Below are 19,503 nucleotides of genomic sequence, written 5' to 3'. Positions count from 1 at the left end.
ACAAATGTTTAGGTATTTATAAAAGCCATACAGTAGTTACTATCTATCTTGTATTACAAATATTCAAATATTAACTTATAATGTAACATACTGGACACTGGACCTTCTGCATGCTAATAAGCCTACTGCTACTTTGTCTACTTAAATTATATTTTGATTTGATTGATGTGATTGTACGTCTGCTTTTAGAAAAGTAGGATGTTAAATGCATTTTACTTGTTAATGAGGGGTTTACAAAATGTGGCACTGCAGCTTTTACTCAAGTAAGTACAATAAACCTGAAAGCTGTTTTTTCCTGAGATCTAAAAGGATTGAAAAAAATATTCAACATGTTGCTTGAAACAAAATATTTCTAATCTGTCCCTTGAATTGTTTTTTATTTCTAATCCAGGTACCAAGAAACAAGACATGTCCTTTCCCTTTTTGTAAAACATAAATCTTGAAAAATAAATGCATTCATTTGCACGAATATCTATTTGATCTTTGACATTAATTACCCATGGTGGTTTAAACATGGACTATTTGCAAATAAAATCCATTCATGTTTGGAACGCTCTTTACATGTGTGAGGTGATGTCAGCCCACCTGAAGAGACCACACCTATCCACCACATGAAGGCAACACAAGGGTGACACCGTGTGTTTAGTTCACATGCTTCCTGTCTTGTTATTAACCTGACAAACACCTGGGCCAAACAGCATTTCAGAAGCTTAAATGTCAGAGTACATTCAACATGTGGCCCTTGATTATCTGTTGCACATGGAACACATGAGAGAAGGGAATAGAACAAGCCTAGTTATATGGAAAGTGTAGCCTGTATGGAGTCCCAAAGGTGACAAAATGTATTGAAACGTCATCAGACCTGTCAAAAACATAACAGAAATACTTTTAAATACTTTTGTCTTTTTACAGCAAGTAGTTGATCAAAATAGATTAATATTTTGATGAATCATATTTTAGATTTGTCTGTTAACAGTTTAATGGTATTTTTAACAGTAAAAAAAATTAAGCCCTCGTCATTTCATCAAGCGCCACCGTCAGGTCAATATAGCCTACGAGGCTTATTCAAACAAAAGATCACAATGTATTTTACAGAATGCACCATTAAAATAAGCGACACAATAAACCCCAAATAAAAGACATTAAGAGCAGATTGGATTCAGCCATATGAGCTAAAATATTATGATTGAATTATGTAGCTAATCAGGTTAACGTCTACATGCACACTGTTCCACTGATCTGATCTTCATGGCGATGGTCTTGAGGGAGTAGCTCCAGCCCTTCCATGCATGCCAAATGACGTGGACGTTTTCAAATCCGATGGCGACTTGAGGCGCATACATGCCGTTGGGGTTAGCCATGTGGCAGGCGTTGTACCAGAATCCACCCAGAAAATGCTGAGCGCAGTTTTTATCCCACAGGTCCTGGTCTTTGTCAAAGGTGGTGAACTTCATGTTGTTGATATTTGACAAACTGTCCCCTTTAAATAAAAAATTATCAAACATTAGCCATGTTGAAATATAGTTGGTAGCCTATTTGAAACTCTGAAAGACTTACTGAACACTCAGGGCTGCTGCTGTATTATCATTTTGCCAGAGGAAGATTTAAGTTAAAGTAATATGTGTACAATCCCTTACCGTCTTAATACTCTTATCAATGCATCCTTCATGAACCCTGAGGAAACTCTGGCACACTGTTCAAAATTAACCTATTATTTTGGAAAGCACATTTTTGTCTACTGAAAGAGCATCTGTGTTTCCTTGTAATTTGTCCCTGGAGAACATCATTTTCACTGGCATCAGAAAAAATCAATGTGAGCTGTCAACAAATTTAACTTTGATTTGAGGGCCCATTCTCAAAAAAAAATTCTTGCCTTTTTATTATGCACACAGTATAGTGATGATTTTGAAAATACAACGCAAAAAAAGAGTAAGATCATGATTGTCAGAAGCAGAGGAGACAGACAGTCAACCTTCCCTGACTTCTATCTGTCTGGCACTGCACTCAGTGTGTGCAGTGAAATTACATACTTGGGCCATATTACGTCAAATTACCTGTCTGATGACAAGGATATCTATAGGCAGCGTCGGAAGCTGTATGCACAAGCGAACATGCTCTGCCGTAAGTTTAGTATGTGCTCTATACCTGTCAAAATATCACTCTTTAGAGCGTATTGTACGCCGCTGTATACTGCCCACCTGTGGTGTCGTTATAAACAAGGCAGCATTAGAAAGCTTACAGTGGCCTATAATGATAGCATGAGGCTGCTGCTGAGAGCTTCAAGAAGCTCCAGCGCAAGCCAAATGTTTGTAAGTGTTGGGGTCCCTACCTGCTCTGCTGTGTTGCGTGGCCTGATGTATGGATTTATGTGTAGGGCATCTGAGTCCGAAAATAACTTAATTGCAGTTTTGGCCAACCCTCTATGCAGTTCGGTCAGATTTTCTTCCAGACTGTGGAACCATTGGCGATCATGTCTGTATGCTAGGCACTGAATATTCTGGAAGGCTGTGTATTTTTTACTCTGTGTTTGTCTATTTGTTTATGTTGTTTGTGTTGATATGGATCCCCCTGGGTCTGAAATAAAGAATTATTATTACCGTGACATTTCAACCTAAAGTTCCCAAACTAAGATGCACACAGACACAGTGATCCTCACCGCCTGCTCCGCCAGTGAAGCTGCCAAGGTGAAGCTGATATCCTTGGTTCTCTGTATCGATTGAGAAGGAGGCGTATTGGGCCGACGCCTTCCCTCCCTCCCAGTCCTCCATGTCAACCCGCAGCTCATTCTTCTTCCTCATGGTCAGTAGGAAGATGTTTTCCAGGCCTGAAAAAAGTCACACAAATATCTGCTTTATTTCACCTCCTGCACCAAGGCCTCATATCATTACTCTACATTTCTTAAACTCTTTCCCCCTCAAAGCTTCCTTTAACCTAGTCTACAAACACACAGTGTACTCAGCAAAGACCAATGTTTTAATGGATTTTTCCTCACTCATGAACTCACCAAGCCAATATTCTCCAGCCACATTCCCAAACCCAGTGTTGTAGTCCTTCCAGGACCTGAAGAAGCTTTGACTCCCATCGAGCCTCCTCTGAAATACCTTAGGGAGAATGGCAGGGAGGGAGAGGTTTAAAGCTTAGTATATACTGTGCATTCCATTTGGAAGACCCACATTGGACAACCTTTACGAATCCTAATGATTCATAAATCTTTTAGAGTCAGGCAGATACTTGTTTGATTATTCTTACTGGGTTGCATCTATAATACTGTAGATGTAAGTAAACTTCTCCAAAGCCGGATAGGCAGTGCACAGTGAGTTTATCAAAGCTTGATTGACCTGGAAATTAGTTTGAGATGAGAGTATAGACAAAGCAGACAATCTACAAAATGGGTCAACAGTGAAAAAAAGCATTAGATTAAGACTAAACTTTTTGATGTATCGATGAGTTACACAAAAACATTTGACTAGTTGTTCTGGGAATAGTTTGACATTTTGGGAAATACAACGTGTATTGCGGTGAGCATTAGAAGTGCTCAAGGCTTTTGTTGTTTTGTTGATATGTTACTTGGCCTTTTACTGAGAGCAAGTCCTTTTAATGCCTAGGCCTAATAAATAACACAATAAAGAACTTTAAAAAAAGCTGTGCGACCATGAAGTTCTTTCTATTTCTCACATCAATATGTTTTATTAATACAGCATTTTGTTGAGACTTCACAGTCAAATCCTTGATCTTATAACTCAGGTTTAAAAAAAAAAAAATCAACAGGGAGATTTTTTTTTGTCATCTGAATGCACCACATCAATGATCCTAACATGTGCTGGTCACACTGATTTAACTGATCTGTTCTAACGGACATAGCACATTCTGATGTTTCTTCATGTTTAAAATGATAAACAGGACCTGTACTGACTGTCCATCTGCCCCCGTCAGTGTCCATGTCACAGTAGACATGAAGCGGCGTGGTGGGACCTCCTGGGTAGATGGTGAACACCCCACTGGAGCTGCTGTTGTCGTGGCGATAGATGTCGTCGCAGTCGATGGGGAGATAAAATTCAGAGTCGGAGAGAACTGAGGCCGTAAGACCCAGCACGAATAATGTTACCTGGTGCGAGAGGAAAGAGATCAATAATGTTTATAGCATATTTTACAGGGAATACCTGAAGTCATAGATAGCCTATAGTATATCATATCATAGTAGATATAAAGGGTGCGTAAAGGGTATAATTCTTGACATTTGTAATCCAGAGACTATAATTAGTGCATTTTCTTCAAGCAAAAAAAAAATATATATTTATAATTTGTTGCACAGTAATTTAATATTGGTAGCAGATAAGCTATGTATCAATCAATGTCTCACTGTCCTGATACATTTTAATGGAGCATATCAAGAGTTCAATCAGGAAGAGTGACTATTCACGTTTGCACTCTTTATTATTAATCCATTCTCAGTCTCATTCATGCTCTCCCTGTCAGCTGACTATCCGGGGATCAATTATCACGTTGCAATTATGATTTAAATCAGTCCCATCTCTGCTGTCAGTTGTTATTGATTGATGCAGCCACCCTCCACTACTTTCACCTCCAATTCTTCTACTATAAGTATCAGAGTCCACTGCTCCACTGCATCCATCCAGATCTTCAGCACCACTTATTCTAAACATCCCATGGCCTTCACTACCATCTTCAGATGAATCCCATCGCTAAAGACTTTTAAAATTGTATGTTTATCACTTGCAGATGCCGATAAAATAATGTGTTCATTCTGCAAACCTCAGAGTCATTTAAGCAGCATCTCCTGATTGAGCTTGATCTAGTCTAGAGATTACCATTATTTTGGCACTGACCTGTTTGATAGTATCCAAGCAAAACATATATACACATGTATAAATATATAGAGTATATATATTCTGTACATATATACAGTATATAGGTATTATGAAGCTCAGTATCATACATCCTGCTGTTCTATATTTCAAAGGATGCGATGTGTGCATTTCATGTTTCACTTTATAGAAATCTACCTAGTTACATCATCGTGAGCATGCAGCAGTTGCAACATTTGGGTATTCCCTGCTGTTTGAGGCCTGCTAATATGTACCTAACAAGACTACAAAGTCAACAAATATCCTCAATTACGTTATTACAACAACACTAACAAATATGCATCACAATAATAGAGAGAGATAGATCAATTTGCTTAAACAGTGGAAATAAATGGTTAAACAGTTCAGGATAGACAATATATACAGGAGGTGCGTTCATAGACATTAATGCTTCTAGTAGTTCTGTTACTAATAATATTATTGTAACTATACATACATTTTTTTATTATTATAAGAAAGGGTAAAACGAGCATGCCACTAATCTATTACTTTCTTTTTTTTTAAGTTAAGAAAACATCTTCATGATATCAAGACAATAGAGGCAGCAGTGTTTGTCATTATAAAATACAGTATAAATATTTTTCATCAGTGTCAAACCTGCAGCTTGTGTGGAGTCTGTCTGAGCTCTTACCTGCATCGGCATAATGGAGAGGAGGATTCACAGCTGTGTTGGACTCTGTCAGGTTAGTCTGTTGCAATAAATGTTGGTGGGAAAGTGGCCACTTTTAAACAGCCAGTGACGTACGTGTCTGTGGAAGCGTGTGACGTCATGCTGAAGCAGCTAGGGCCATATTGTTATGTTAACGAATAGAATAAAATATAGGGGAAAAAATAATAAAACAGGTAACACTTTAGTTAACTTAGGTAGTTGAAAACATGTTACTTATCTGTTGAGATAGTTCTGTTGAATGTCAACTCATTCACTGTTGATATGCAACTGCATATCTACTGATGGCTTGTTGAGTGTCAACAGTGGACTATCAAACTAAAGTGTTACCAGAAAACATTCTCAGATTTTTACTCCTGGCGCTGTCGAGAAGGTGATAAAACTAGTGACGTGGAAAAAGTATAAAGACTAATGTTTTTGGAGTTGCACTGCTGGAATTTGTACTCAAAAACTCAATATTTGAAGTCCATGACTAACGCCCAGAGAGTATTCCTTATCTAGTTACTCATTAAACCTAATTACTCAGTCATTTTACATTGATAATTAGAAGCAAAACAATAATTCCAATATTTTGCAAACACCCTCCCAGTGTAGGCTTACTGCGGAGACTTTAAACAACACAACTATATACAGCCACAAAAGGTTACTTCTTCAATTAAGTGTAAACTAGAGGAAATGAAAGAGAACCCTGTTCTGTGTGGAAACCCCGTAATGACACCACAGCTTCAGTGTACAAGCAAACAAATGCACAAAAATATAGCATTAAATTGCTTGTCTGTTAAATTGCTATTTAAAAGATGCAAACCTTGCAACATATTTCATTTCCCCTATCACTTGAAATGTGTGACCTACTGTATGTGAGCGCTAAAATAAGATATGGGAGGGGGAATGTGAATGGGGTATGTTAGCAAAAGTTTTCAGAAAGGTGGAGAAAGAGAGAGGGTTGTTTTTTCTCATACTTTGGGAGTCTCTTGTCGTACTGGGGACCCATATTAGTGTTGAAAAACCATGAAGAGTGCATTTAGCATAATTGATGACATTTAAAATCTTGAAAGTGAAAACACTGAGAAGGACCCCTCCATGTCCAATATAAGTGTGGGTAACCCTTAACAAAAGTGCAGATGCATTCACAGAAGTGGGGTCACCAAAGTCAAGTTATTATTTTTGGGTATATACCTTAAACGTCTGTCAGACAGACTGATTGGCATCACATCAGGCTTAAGCTTGACCAACATGTTGTGGTAATGTGGTCTGTTCATAACAACCAACAGAGAGTAAAAAGAGCAATGCGCCGTGGCCGTCTACGTGTGAGCATCATAACCACATCGGTGTTTCTCTGCAGCTCTTCTTCCGCTTGAAAGATGTGAGAAGGAAGCAAGAAAGTGAACAGTCTGTTTTTTTACCAAACATATACTCTGGCAAGTGATCGCTGTCAATATTTCATATCCATTTCTACTGAAATACAGCCACATTCATATTCCTAATCACAAGGGCCAGCTGACCATTCAGTAGGTATCATTTCTTACATTGATTTAAATGTAAAAGGTTATTTGGATATTGGGTTGACTCTGGCAAATAGATGTGTGTAGCTCAGGGATTAGGATTGCTGTTTGGCAAAGCAGATTATTTACCTTGAGTGTGTTCTTTCAGAAAAAAGTGTTTTTTTAATACACCTGTTAGATCAAACAGAAAAATGAGTGACCAAGTAGCTCTGGAGGTGACCTCATCCTTCAACCAGTCACTAACTTCGAACCAGACCAAAGTCGACAATTTGACTAACTGTGATCAGGTTGACACATCAGCCTACCCCTTCTTCGTTACGGCCTACAGTCTAGTGTTTCTGGTAAGTTTCTAAAAATGCAGATCACTAACTGATTAACTGGATTCTAGTGATCTGGTGCAGTGAAAGTGAGATGTATTTTTGACTATTTCGTATCTGAAAGATTTCGTATCTGTAAAATGTTATTACATGAAAATAACTTTGAATGAATTTGATTTGAAATTGGGTAAATGTATCTTCTGTTCATCAGGCCATATCCTTTGTTCAGGTCTGACTGTCAATTGTTTTAAATCTCCATCCTCACTTCATTTTTCTCTTTCTTCAGGTGGGTTTCCTCCTCAACGGTTTCATTATAAAGTTTTACTTCTGTCGGGCTGAGCGGCAGTCATCCAGCAGCATCATGGTCTACCTGAAGAACTTGGCAGCTGCTGACCTCCTGCTCGGCCTCTGTCTCCCTATCCGCATCACCAACTACGCCAGCAGTTCCACCACCATCCAGCTGGTCTACTGCAACTTTGGCGCCTCTGCTCTCTTCCTCAACCTGTACGCCAGCATCCTGTTTATGGGCTACATCGCCGCTAACAGGTAAGCCACAGCCGACTGGGCCGGGAGGGCTTTGTGATATGGAATTGTGGGTATGTATAGGGGCCTGTCATTTGCTGTGATCTTCTTGACTACCTGCCAAAGTTTGAAGTTGGTAGATTTCATGTTGCATGAACTGAAAATAAATAAATTTCTTGGTTTTCTCTGGTTATATTAATGTAGCCGTAGGCCTATATCAAGGCCTCAAAATCCCATATCAAACACACAATTCCCAATTTCCATATGAGGAGGGCAGTAACGTTGAGCTTCTCACATTGACTGTTATTTGTTGAAGATAACTAGATGTCTGCATCGTCTATCTCCAGGTATCTGAAGATTGTCCAACCTTCAGGAACTCAGACTATGCAGACGGTGCGGACTGCCCACATCATCTCTGGGCTGACCTGGGGTTTCCTCCTGGCTATAACGAGTGCCTACGTCATCGTGTCCTTCCAAACCCAGGAACCTTTGAGCTCCGGCCGAGTGAGCTGTGTCTCACACAGTGGCCAGTTCAGCTTGCTCTTCAAAATCGTACATACGTGCTGCACCGCCATCTTCCTGTCTGTCCTTGTTGCCATGGTGTTCTTCTACTACAGGGCTTCTCGTAGAGTGGCGCTGGCCCAGCAGAGTCAGCCGGCGTCTTTCAACTCCGACAAGCTTAGAAAGTCACATAGGAAGATGTTCGTGTTGGTCGCTGTCTTCTGCTTTTGCTACATCCCCTACCACCTGGTTCGCCTTCCCAGAGCTTTCCTGGGGAGACATTCGTGTTCATGGAAAAAGGTTTGGGCCTACCTGATGGAGCTGACCGTCGTAGTGTCAGTTCTTAACATCTGCCTGGACCCGCTCATCTATTTCATCTTCTGCAAGGCGTTCAGGACCCAGCTTATCCGGAGAGTAAAGTCACGAAACTAATAAGTACCTTACACAACCCATGATCATCCTCTACACAATGTCATAATACCTAATCCAGTTGTTGTCATATTTTCTGTCTGGATCAAAATTGATGGACCACCTGACCAACACTGCTATCTCAATAACCAATATTATATTTTATTTGTATTATCTGTTACATATCTGACCAGTTTCAGTTGAAACAGTCGAAACAGTGACATTCTGTATGACTTTTGTGAGTGTGTTGTGTTGCCTATAGTGATCATGAGATAGTGCCTTTTTCTTTTGACCCTATATAACCTGAGCACCCATGTGCCTTTTTTGTTGTCCTCTCAACTCAATAATGTTGATGTTTAGGTTTAATGGATACTCTGCTTTATTCATGCATGATAAAAAAATGTATAGCCATCAAACCGGGCTTTGTAAGGTTGATGAGTGTTTTACTTTAATAAACGACGAGTGTATTTGTGTAATCCCAACAAATGGAATGGAGCTTTCATCTTTCAGTGCTTTAATCAGTAGTAGTAGTAGTAGAAAACTGTATTGTCCCCGTGGGGCAGTTGTGTTTGCGGCACAGTCGCACTTCATGACATGACATCAGACAAATGACACAAACAGATAGTCCATTCATCAGACACTGACAGACATAACATGAAGAACATACATTACACACTACAATACACTATACACCCTTGGACATGACCAGGCCAGCTGGACATCTATCTTATTTTGACTGATTTAAGGCTTTTATGGCTTGTGGTATAGAATTTGGATCTGTTCTTGGTCATAAGGGGTAGGCAGAAACAACGACCAGAGAGCAGAAGATTAAAATGGGATGCCAGGGGGTGTGTACAGTCACATACAATGTTATTGGCCTTTTTCACCAGTCTGTCTTTGTAAATGTGTTCAATGCTCGGTAGTGTGATCCCAAGTAACTTGCTGGCAGTTGTAACTGTTTTTCTGATTGTCTTTTTCTGTGACTCGGTGGCATTTCCAAACCAGCAGACCATACAGAAGGTTAAAACACTTTCAATGAATGCAGTATAAAATATTTGGAGCATTTTGTTATTGACATTAAAAACATGCATTTTCTTTAGAAAGTATATCCTTTGCTGTGTCTTAGTGTGCAAAAGATCAGTCCATGAGTCCCATTTAAGCTTGTTGTCCAGTACAATGCCAAGGTATTTGTAGTTTGCAACAACCTGAATAGTCTACCCATTGATAAAAGTGTCAGTGGATTGTTGTGACTTTCTAAAATCTATGGACATTGCTTTGGTCTTTTTAGTGTTTAAAATTAAGTGTGACTTTTTTTCAAGATACCACAGACCCTCAAACGTTACACAGTGTTTCCTGTTAGATGTTTATTTGAAGTTGATGCCCTGTCTTTGAACACACCACACACCCAGAGACTGGATTTCCTCACTTTGTGGATCTATTTAGTGGTTGTGTGAGTAGAGAAGTTGTAGACCGAGGCAGAGATACCAGTCCTGTCCTCTTCCCTCCTCCTCTGATCTCCGCAGCAGGAGAGAGTCCGTCACTGTTTGACTTTAACAGCTCAAGTATTGATGGCACGTCCCAAACACAGAGAGGAAATCAAACTCTCAGCTCTTTGAATGATGAACAAAGAAAAGGCCAATGATGGTCAAACCTTCTTCGGTCCTCATATATTTCTCTGTCTTCTCTCATTTAGAGAGAGAGAGAGAGAGAGACAGAGAGAGAGAGAGAGAGAGAGAGAGAGAGAGATAGAAAAAAGAGAAAGAGGTGTAACCGCTGGTTTCCTGCCAGGTTTTTGTTCCTGTCGACATATAATCCATGTTAATAAATGGCTCTTGAGGTCATCACAATGTAGCCAGATTCTGCGGCAGGCAGAAAATAGGTTTCTGTGTGTGCGTGTGTGTTAGAGAGAGAAAGAGAGAGAGACAGAGAGGGAAAGAGAGAGCTTTGAATAGGCTGTGTGCTGATACCCTATCAGGCCTAAAGTAGGTGTTAACCTGAATATCACATAGTTGAACTTTCATTCCAAAGCCAAAGGCAGTAATAGGCTAACAGCCCCCACTCTCCAAGGAGGATTTCCACAAGATTTTGGAATGAATAAATAAACAAATATAAATTAAAATAATAATTCCAGTTCTTAACTTCTAGTATAAAACCAAAACAATCAGGTAAAAGGAACCAAAAGGCTGAGAGAGGTGAGGAGTTTGTATATTTTTTTCTTATCCCAAAAATTAAACAGAAGCCTAGAACGGCCATGCTTGGAATCATTTTTGTATGCAGTGTCCTGGTGATAACGATTTAATTATCCTGTGATCTCAGGGAAATGTGCATTATGTAGATGCCACAATAATCAACCCTTTATCCTAAAAGGTTGTTTCCTCTTATGTTCATTTTCTCGTGATCTCGAGAAAACAGACCTTGATTCCTCGAGATGACAAGGTTGTTTGCTTTTTTAATTAAAACATGATCAGAGGTATCCATAATTACTTTGTGAGCTTGACAACATGGACCCTGGTTTTCTCAATACAACAGTATTTAAAAAGATATACAAGCATGGCCATTCTCGGCTCCCATAGCATGATCATACCGATTATTTTAAAGGAGTGAAAAAAGTGTTTTGTGCAGATTTGTGTCACAAGTGTCTAAATGTGGGTTTTTGTGTGCCACACTGCCTAACATACCACACTCAAGGTCAGAGTGTGTCATAGGGACCATATGTCCAGCGTTTTTAGCTCTGCGTCCTCTGTGCAGCAGGCCAAGGGCTGGGAGAGAAGCTGGGACATGTTGCGCATTTGTTCTGTGTGTTTATGAACGAGCAGCCATCTTTATTAACACACACACTTTATCACATTAGCAGATGTTATCAGCAAAACGGTGAGCGAAACTCTGTGATGCAGCCTTTCTCTCCACCACCGGATGGCACTGCTCCTCCTCTGTCATCACTCCATCCTCGCCTCACCACTCCCTCCTTCCAAGCATTCACTCCTTTTTTCTCTGTTGCCCTTTCCTTGCGTCTACTCACCATGTGAAGGAGGAAGATTACAATCGTCAGAGAGAAGCACAATGAGGATTACCAGATCGATACCGGAGACAATCTATTTCTTCCATCTCTTTTTACATGGTCTATCTGTTCTTTCCCCTCTCCTCTCTCTGCCTGTGTCACTCACTCGCCACTCGCACAATCACTGTGGCTAATTTGTGTGTGTGTGTGGGTGTGTGTGTGCGTGCATGCATGCATGCGTGTGTGTGTGTGTGTGTTTGTGTATGTACCTCTGCCCTTCAAGATACTCATTGCTTCTGGGTATATAAGGTAGAATGAGAGAGGGCAGAGATGCATGACCAAAATAAAAAGACTGAAGAACCGCTGTGAAAGGAAGACGAAGATGATAGATGTTGTTCCCTTTCACTCAGATACTATTGATTCACCCTGCTTGCACAAACAGTCACAATATGCCGAGCTGTCAATTATTCCACCGGCTGCTGAGCTGAGGGCTCAGAGAGAGATGACCTAACCCATTTTATACACACAGACACAGACTCAGAGTGGTGATGATAAATTCACCTAGAGGTATTTTTCTGTCCACTCAACCACACCGAGGCCCGGGGATGAGAGGAGAGGAGAGGAATTAACAAAGATGCACAGATCCATTTCGATTTAAAATAACAGGTGGAACCGATAAGCCTTGTTTGTCCAGTTCCTGGGTACACATGGAGGTGGTAAATGAAATCTTACAAAAAGAAGATTAGTCAATAAACTCGGGTAAACACTTAAAGGGATGTAGTGGTGTGTGTATGTGTGTGTGTGTGTGTGTGTGTGAGAGAGAGAGAGAGCGAGAGAGAGAACGTGATAGAGAGGAACTCATCTTTTATGTATGAGTGTTTGTTTAGCTGCAATTGCAGCTGTGCCTGGGTTACTTCCCATCTCAGTCACACACAACTGACTAATAAACCCTCTCACCACATTTGAACACGCCACTCAACACAGTCCCATTAAAGCTTTGTCAATCTCACTCTGCTTATCATATATTTTGTCCACTGTAAAAGCAAGAAAAACATTACATTTGGTCAAAGTTTAGAGGTGGGCGCAAGTTTGGTGTGGCTCGCATTTATTTGCATGAATGGAACTGCGGTTTGATGAGGATCTTTGTGAGTGAACTGCGTGAGTGTGAATACCGGGACTCACTGGGACAGCGTGCCTCACAATCATCTGTTCCCAACCAAACACACATTTCCTGTTACCAACTGAGATACAAGCTGGCCACACAAGTGCGTGCGTGCGCACACACACATACACACCTTCCCTTTTGCATAATCAGTAAAGTCAATTCTGCCAAATACTCATTGGCATATCAGCATTTCCAAATATCCAAAAGACTACTGCGAATAAAGCACACGCACAAGCACAAGTACACACACACACACACACACAGAAATTCAACAAGGCTCTCTACAGATGTGTGTGTGAATCTCATTGATATGCGTGAGCGGAGGCGTGTTATTGGTTCCTATGGGCTCGTTTGGGGCTAATTAGAGAGAGTAATGAGATAAGAGGAGTGGGAGAGGGTGGGGATGCTCTGATGGATGAGAGGAAGGGGACGGCATCTCAATGAAGACAGACTCGCAGGGTGGGAGAGAGATCAAATTAGAGGATGAAAGGGAACAAGAAGCAAGGTAGAGCGGATGGAGTAATGCATGCAGAATCAATAATGTGGGCTGAAGGGGAACCTCTGCATCCTGGAGTAAATGCTCGCAACAAAATAGATCATCTCAACTCCGCTGCAGACGTGTTTCCGCTCACTTTGAACGTCAATGGTGTGCATAATCATATTCACATTTTTTTCATGTCTGTCCCAAATACTGAATAGTGGGGACCATAAAGGAGGTCTTCTCAGTCTGTCTTTGGGCTTTCCTCCAGTAGATCAACTATCATTAAGTTTAAATAAAAAGAAAACGGGAAAGGAATCAGTTCAGAGGGAACAAGTGACACTTTGTGGCACCTTAAAAACAACATAACTTGGATGAAAATTAAAGGAAACATCAGGTACCATTTATCCTGGCTATCGCTTTAACGCAGCTCGATCTTATTTAAGATTGAACATGGGTCTGGAATCAGCTATGTCATTCACGACTTTGAAGAGCCATGATCAACGGACTCAGGTCAAAATGCCTCTATACGCAAATGGATAGACCTTCAACCAATCAGACCAAAGATCCGGCATCGCTTTACTGTCTTCATCGTGTTAAGCCTGCCTCTAGCGTGCCTACGACTTCTAGCTTACAATGCTAGAGAACGAGAATATTTCTACATCCGGAACGTCATGTGTTAGGGGCGTGTTAGACACCCATGATGCGGAAGAAATTCTGATCCTGTATGTTACGCTGCGCCAATGAGCAGTTTTAGGAATGAGTGGGCGCCATGTTTCAATGAGCCAAAACATTGGTTGTGTCAAGACGAGTCTGCAGTGCAAAATCAAATTGCCGGCAGACTCGTCTGGGTTCACCCAGGCTATAGGTACTATTTATACATTGGAAAACTTAACATGAAACTGTAGCCAGCAACCTATTAACTTATGGTTAAGCTAACCCGTTGCTAGCTGTAGCCTCATGTTTAGAGGATGTCTGTTAGAGAAGTATGGTTTTTTCATTTCTCTTGGCAAGAGAGAAAATAAGCATTTCCCATAATGTCAAAGCTATTATTTAAAAACAAAATAACGTAGCCAAAGCTTCCCTTTTAAAAATGTACAACTATTCCTCCTTTGGCAGGAAAGCAGATAAAAGTTATTCACGGGGAAAGTAGCCTAGGTTGTGTGCGCTTTGGGAATTGGGAGAACTGGAAAGAAATCGAGTCTCATTTTCTTATGTGATGTAGCATACTCCTGTGTTGTACATACTAATGTGACAATTCTTCATGAAATAGCTCAACAAAACCCTGATGGGGATTTTGGGACTTATAAAACCATATAAAATTGTATGCATCAGCTTTATAATAATTTGTGCTGTCTTACAGGCCAATGCAGACCGGATTATTTGTATGCAAAACACAATAATAAAAACCTTCATCGTCATCTTCATGAGTCATCTGAAAGGGGGATACTGCTGTCTACATTAAGTTTATGTTCCCCCAGAGATCCTGCAGTGCAATCTGTGTTTACTTTGTTTTATGTCTGCGCACCGTTTACATTCCCATTTAGGTTTTACTGCCTTCAAAATTCAAGCTTTGCTGATACAGCAGCTATTTTGCTTATTACAAAGATGCCCTAAATGTGACTTCTCTTGTTCAAGGTGAGGTTTACATTTGCATAAGCAGAGTTTGGTCCATGGCTATACTGAGTACTGTACAATATATGGAGAGAATTAAAATACATTCTGCATTAGACCTCGACATGCTCAGGGTCCAAAAGTTTTCTTGGTTGGATGTCTGATTTGAATCGAAAATGGTTTTGGGTGGAGGTCCAGAGATTGAACCTGCGTGGTGACAAATGTGAACAACCTGAATAAGTGGGTTGTAAAACATTAACCGATACAATTATGTTACCTCTGTGGTTAAACAGGGAACATTTCACTCTGATTTAGCCTTGAGTTCCAAATTGCTTCTTCACTCTCACAAAATGATTGAATTTCAACTTTTGTAGCATCATTACTGCATCCAACAAGCCCAACCAAACATCTGGGGGGGGGGGGGGCTCATTAGTGCTCTGGGCCAGAAAACACCTACAGCTTCACGGTTGGGGGTCCCCGAAGAGATGATCCAAGGGACACTTAAGTGACAACAGCAAGTCTGCTGGCTTTGGGAGTGTGAGTACAACTGAGTGAGGGTTTACCACTGGTAGTGCAGCTTGACTCTAATTGGCTGGTTTCCCCTCCCCAATGTGCTCAGACGTCTATTAATAGAACAGCCGACAGAGGGCTGAACCTGATGCCTCTCTTTTCTTTGTCAGACCTCCACATACTCTCTGTTTACCCCCCTCTTTATTTTATTTCTCCTACGTTCAACGAGGGAGAGAGAATTATCTGCCACCTCCCTGACCTCCTCCTCCCACCAGCCTGTGTGTGCCCCTTCAGGCTATAGTCTTTCAGCCTGTGTCCTTGTGTAATAGGCCGATTCCTCCATCATTAATTAAGCTTGATCACACAGACTGTGTGCGTCTCACTGCACTGAGCGCTGCATCAACTCTGGTGCAGGCTTCACGTCCCTCTCCTCCTCCTCTATTCCCTCACTCCCATATCAGCATTTCATATCTCAACTAAATGTTCTTCTGTGTTTTTCCCCCTTATCTGTCCTTTCTCACTTTCCCTCTCCCCAATCTGTTCCCTTCCCTCCCTCCTCTGTCCACCCTCAGGTGGTCTCTCTTTTAACAGCAGTAAATTATTAATCAGGCTAATATCCGCCCAGGAGACAAAAGCCAGATGGAGAGAAAGAGATGAATAAATAAAAAGGTAAAAATGATATATCCGGCGTCTATTTTATGACAGGCAGCCTCTTGTCCAAGGATGTGTATGCAAGTGTGTGTGTGTGCGTGTGCATACTTGTACAGGTATCTTTGTCACTCAGGACCAATGAAAGCTTTTAACCATCGGAGGGAGGAAATGTTTGGATAGTGAGGACATTTTGCCTGGTCCTCACTTCAAAGGCTTTTTTGATGGTTAAGAATTGGCTTTAAGGTTCAGGTTACAATCAAGTTTAGGTTAGGGTAAGTGTGAGGGTGTGGGTTTTAGTTGTCATTTAGTTGTCAAAGTGTCAAAGATAGAATTAAAAGAACATGTGTGTGTGTGTGTGTGTGTGTGTGTGTGTGTGTGTGTGTGTGTGTGTGTGTGTGTGTGTGTGTGCGTGTGTGTGTGTGTGTGTGTGTGTGCGCGCGTGTGTGCGTACGTGTGTGTGAGTGGCTGTGTAATCCCTGTATGGGATTCCGGCGGGTCTTCCGGAGAAGCACTTCCCCGATGCAGAAAATGGGAGCCAATGATGGTGATAGATGGAGAGTAGGGAACCTTGCAGCAGGGATCGTGCCAAAGTGACTTGGGCTTTGGCCAGAGACAGCCGGCAGGTGGACACATGAAGAAGAAGAGAGTGAGAGAGAAATAGAGGCAGAGAAAACACAAAGGGATGGAGGGAAATCAATCTCAGGGAGCCTACACAGCCCGTCGTGCAAAGTGAATCCAACAATCTGCTCATTTAAGAGTCAGAGTTAAAAAATCTGTGCCAACCCATTATGTAACATGTTTGCGAGGATAACATCACAAACTGCACTAAACAAAAACTAGACGTGGATTTTCAGCAATGAGGCAAGGCTGAAAGAAGCATCTATCCATAGTGTGTAATAATGTGTAAGAAAATTGAATGTGCACTGCAATTTTGGTCCAATTAAGTTGATGTTGACCTTTTAATAACACAAAATTATGGGTTTTATCATTTCCAGGCCAATAAGGTCCTTTGAGGTTTCAGGGAAGGCATTCTATATGTGATTACAAGATGAATGGGGCAGTGTTTAATTGCTGCAATTGCTAATCTAGAGAGTATTGTATTCAGTGCACAGCCTCTCAGATGAACATGCAAATAAGTATAATTAAAATTGCACCATTCAACATATGAAAAATTAAGTTTCCAATAATAAATAATAAAATATATTCAGATTTAAATGCAGCACTTCTGAAAAGGAAAACACCAAACTATGTATTAAAAATCTTTTCCTAACAATCTTTTCTGCTCAAATATATTTTAATTTTTCGTCAAATTTTTATTTCAGGGCTGAAGGGCGATTTTTTAAAACGGAAGCATAGTGTGACCGCAGGTTAATGCACATTTATTATTAGTTTATAGTTTATTATAACTTTCCATTTAATTTGATCCTTAAGAGTACGACCTTGATGCAAGAAAGAAAACCTTGTTAAGGAGTTTAAGTGTGCACTGTAAATATCACAGCGTTGCTTTATTCTGGTTATAATGAACTAATTATTGTTGTTGGAAAGTAAATGAACCAGCGCAGCAGGTGCACACCTGTTCTCTCTCGGGGCTGTTGCTGAAAATCCAGGACAATCACACACTGTAGAAAGATTCAATGAAGCAGAATGAGGAAAACGGGGAGAGAAAAATGCTTTGAGCTGCACAGGTGACATATGAGATTGGATTTTTGTTTCCTCAGGTCAATGGATAAATAATGAGTCTCTATAGAGAAGTTTGCTCTAAGGTTATCAAAAATAACTATTCTATTAATTAAATGTTTCACATTAAAAAATAAATGAGGGGGGGGGGGGGGGAGTGGAGGATGTGGACTCCTATCAGTTTTTCAAAGCAGTGACCTGAGCTTGAGGGCAGTGAGACGCAACATCCTCACCATGGCAACAGAATAGAACATTTTTGGTGTTTCTACATTTTGAAGCACATACAGCAGAGCGCCTTGTATTATCCTCTATTGCTTTCCATTGATCCAGCACATCATCACAGAGACCTTCGCCATCTCCAACACCTGCCTCTGCTTCGTCTTCGGACCATGCGTGTTTGATGTCTATGTAGAGTCTGTGAGCTCAGTTGTTAGCCTGTTGTTGTGTTTGTGTGTGTAGGTATTATTTTATATTTATTGAGTTTCCTTCTTCCAGCCAACTACTACTCTCTGGGGATGTTGCCCTTCCATTTCCAGCTCATAATGGCCGCTTCAATAATAATGAGCAGGTTAACCTTTAGCGCTGCGCTCGACCCAAACTCAGAGTGACGTTCTCCTGTGAGCTCAAATCTTTGATCTATTACAAAAACACCGTTGCACAAAGAAAACTCCCAATTAACGCCAATCCTTTGGCTCCATGTGACTTCAAAGAGTATATAGCTCCAGCCAAGGATGTCAAAGCTGTCTTTTTACGCAACGTGATACCACCCAAAATGAATTTTACCGAAAGGTTATCGACCCCACCGGTTATTGGTTTAACCTTTGAAACTGTTGTGTGAAAAACACAGCTGCTATTTTCTTCCGTTTGGCTATCATTTGCCTTCCTGTGGTGTCTGGGCACGAGGCCTATAGCTGGACCATGATGTCTATTAAAAGCTCTTGGAACGGCGTGAGGACAAATTCTCTGATGTTATCCAGGATGTTGGAAACACCAGTTAGAGATAAACAAAGCCATGTTTCTCCAAGCCCTTCCACCTGGTAGTTTGGTATTCGGAGGTTTGAAGTTTTGAATTCTTAAAACTGTGTACGAATAATGTGGATAGAGAGCAGACGTTTCACTCGTTCTCCCCCACGTTTCATCATTTAATGGTGTGAGTCAGTGTTGGAGCTGGTGCTGTACTGCGGCCGCCATCCGCTCCACTGCCGCCGGTGTATGTCATCTAACATGTTGTCTGTCTCATTATTTCCTTCTAGAAATGTTTCGCCGTCTACTCTCAGTGAGGGGGAGCTTGGTACAGACATAGTTTTTTCTCTTTTTCTTTCAGACAAAGATTAATAATGTGCTTCATATATTTACATAGTAGTGATGTGGGCCACATGACTGGAGCTAGCTGCTGGTGTTAATCATACTAGTTCATTTTACATGACGCTTGCAGGTTGAGGAATGGCAGCAAATGTTGAGGTGATCCTTTAGGCAGACAAAGCTTCTTTTTGGGCCATTTTTCCAAAGTTACTTATGTTGCTTGAGAGGACGCACAACCTTAAAGGGTAAAAACAGAGGGACAGAAAATATCCCCCAGGTAGATTACACGACGGACTGTAACGGGA

At 40.9% G+C, this 19,503-nt stretch overlaps 2 protein-coding genes across 2 annotated transcripts; one reads left to right on the top strand and one right to left on the bottom strand.

Moving 5' to 3' along the window:
• Positions 1 to 557: 557 nt before the first annotated feature.
• LOC307252268 (microfibril-associated glycoprotein 4-like) lies at positions 558 to 5,529 on the bottom strand (the record flags this gene model as incomplete). The annotated part of the gene is made up of 6 exons (XM_080029906.1): positions 558 to 600; positions 1,228 to 1,480; positions 2,657 to 2,824; positions 3,005 to 3,101; positions 3,914 to 4,105; positions 5,518 to 5,529. The coding sequence occupies 6 exons, from the start codon at positions 5,527 to 5,529 to the stop codon at positions 558 to 560; spliced, it is 765 nt and encodes a 254-aa protein (XP_079886032.1).
• A 1,717-nt stretch (positions 5,530 to 7,246) lies between these two features.
• On the top strand, positions 7,247 to 19,176 carry LOC307252267 (P2Y purinoceptor 14-like; the record flags this gene model as incomplete). Its single annotated transcript, XM_080029905.1, has 5 exons — positions 7,247 to 7,396; positions 7,659 to 7,918; positions 8,242 to 8,809; positions 18,227 to 18,313; positions 19,150 to 19,176. The coding sequence occupies 5 exons, from the start codon at positions 7,247 to 7,249 to the stop codon at positions 19,174 to 19,176; spliced, it is 1,092 nt and encodes a 363-aa protein (XP_079886031.1).
• Between the last annotated feature and the right edge of the window lie 327 nt (positions 19,177 to 19,503).

Source organism: Ammodytes marinus, assembly GCF_949987685.1.
Source record: "Ammodytes marinus genome assembly, chromosome: 6".
NCBI classification, from domain to species: domain Eukaryota; kingdom Metazoa; phylum Chordata; class Actinopteri; order Uranoscopiformes; family Ammodytidae; genus Ammodytes; species Ammodytes marinus.
Note: the sequence above shows the minus strand (reverse complement) of the source record. Positions and strands in the feature narration are given on the sequence as shown.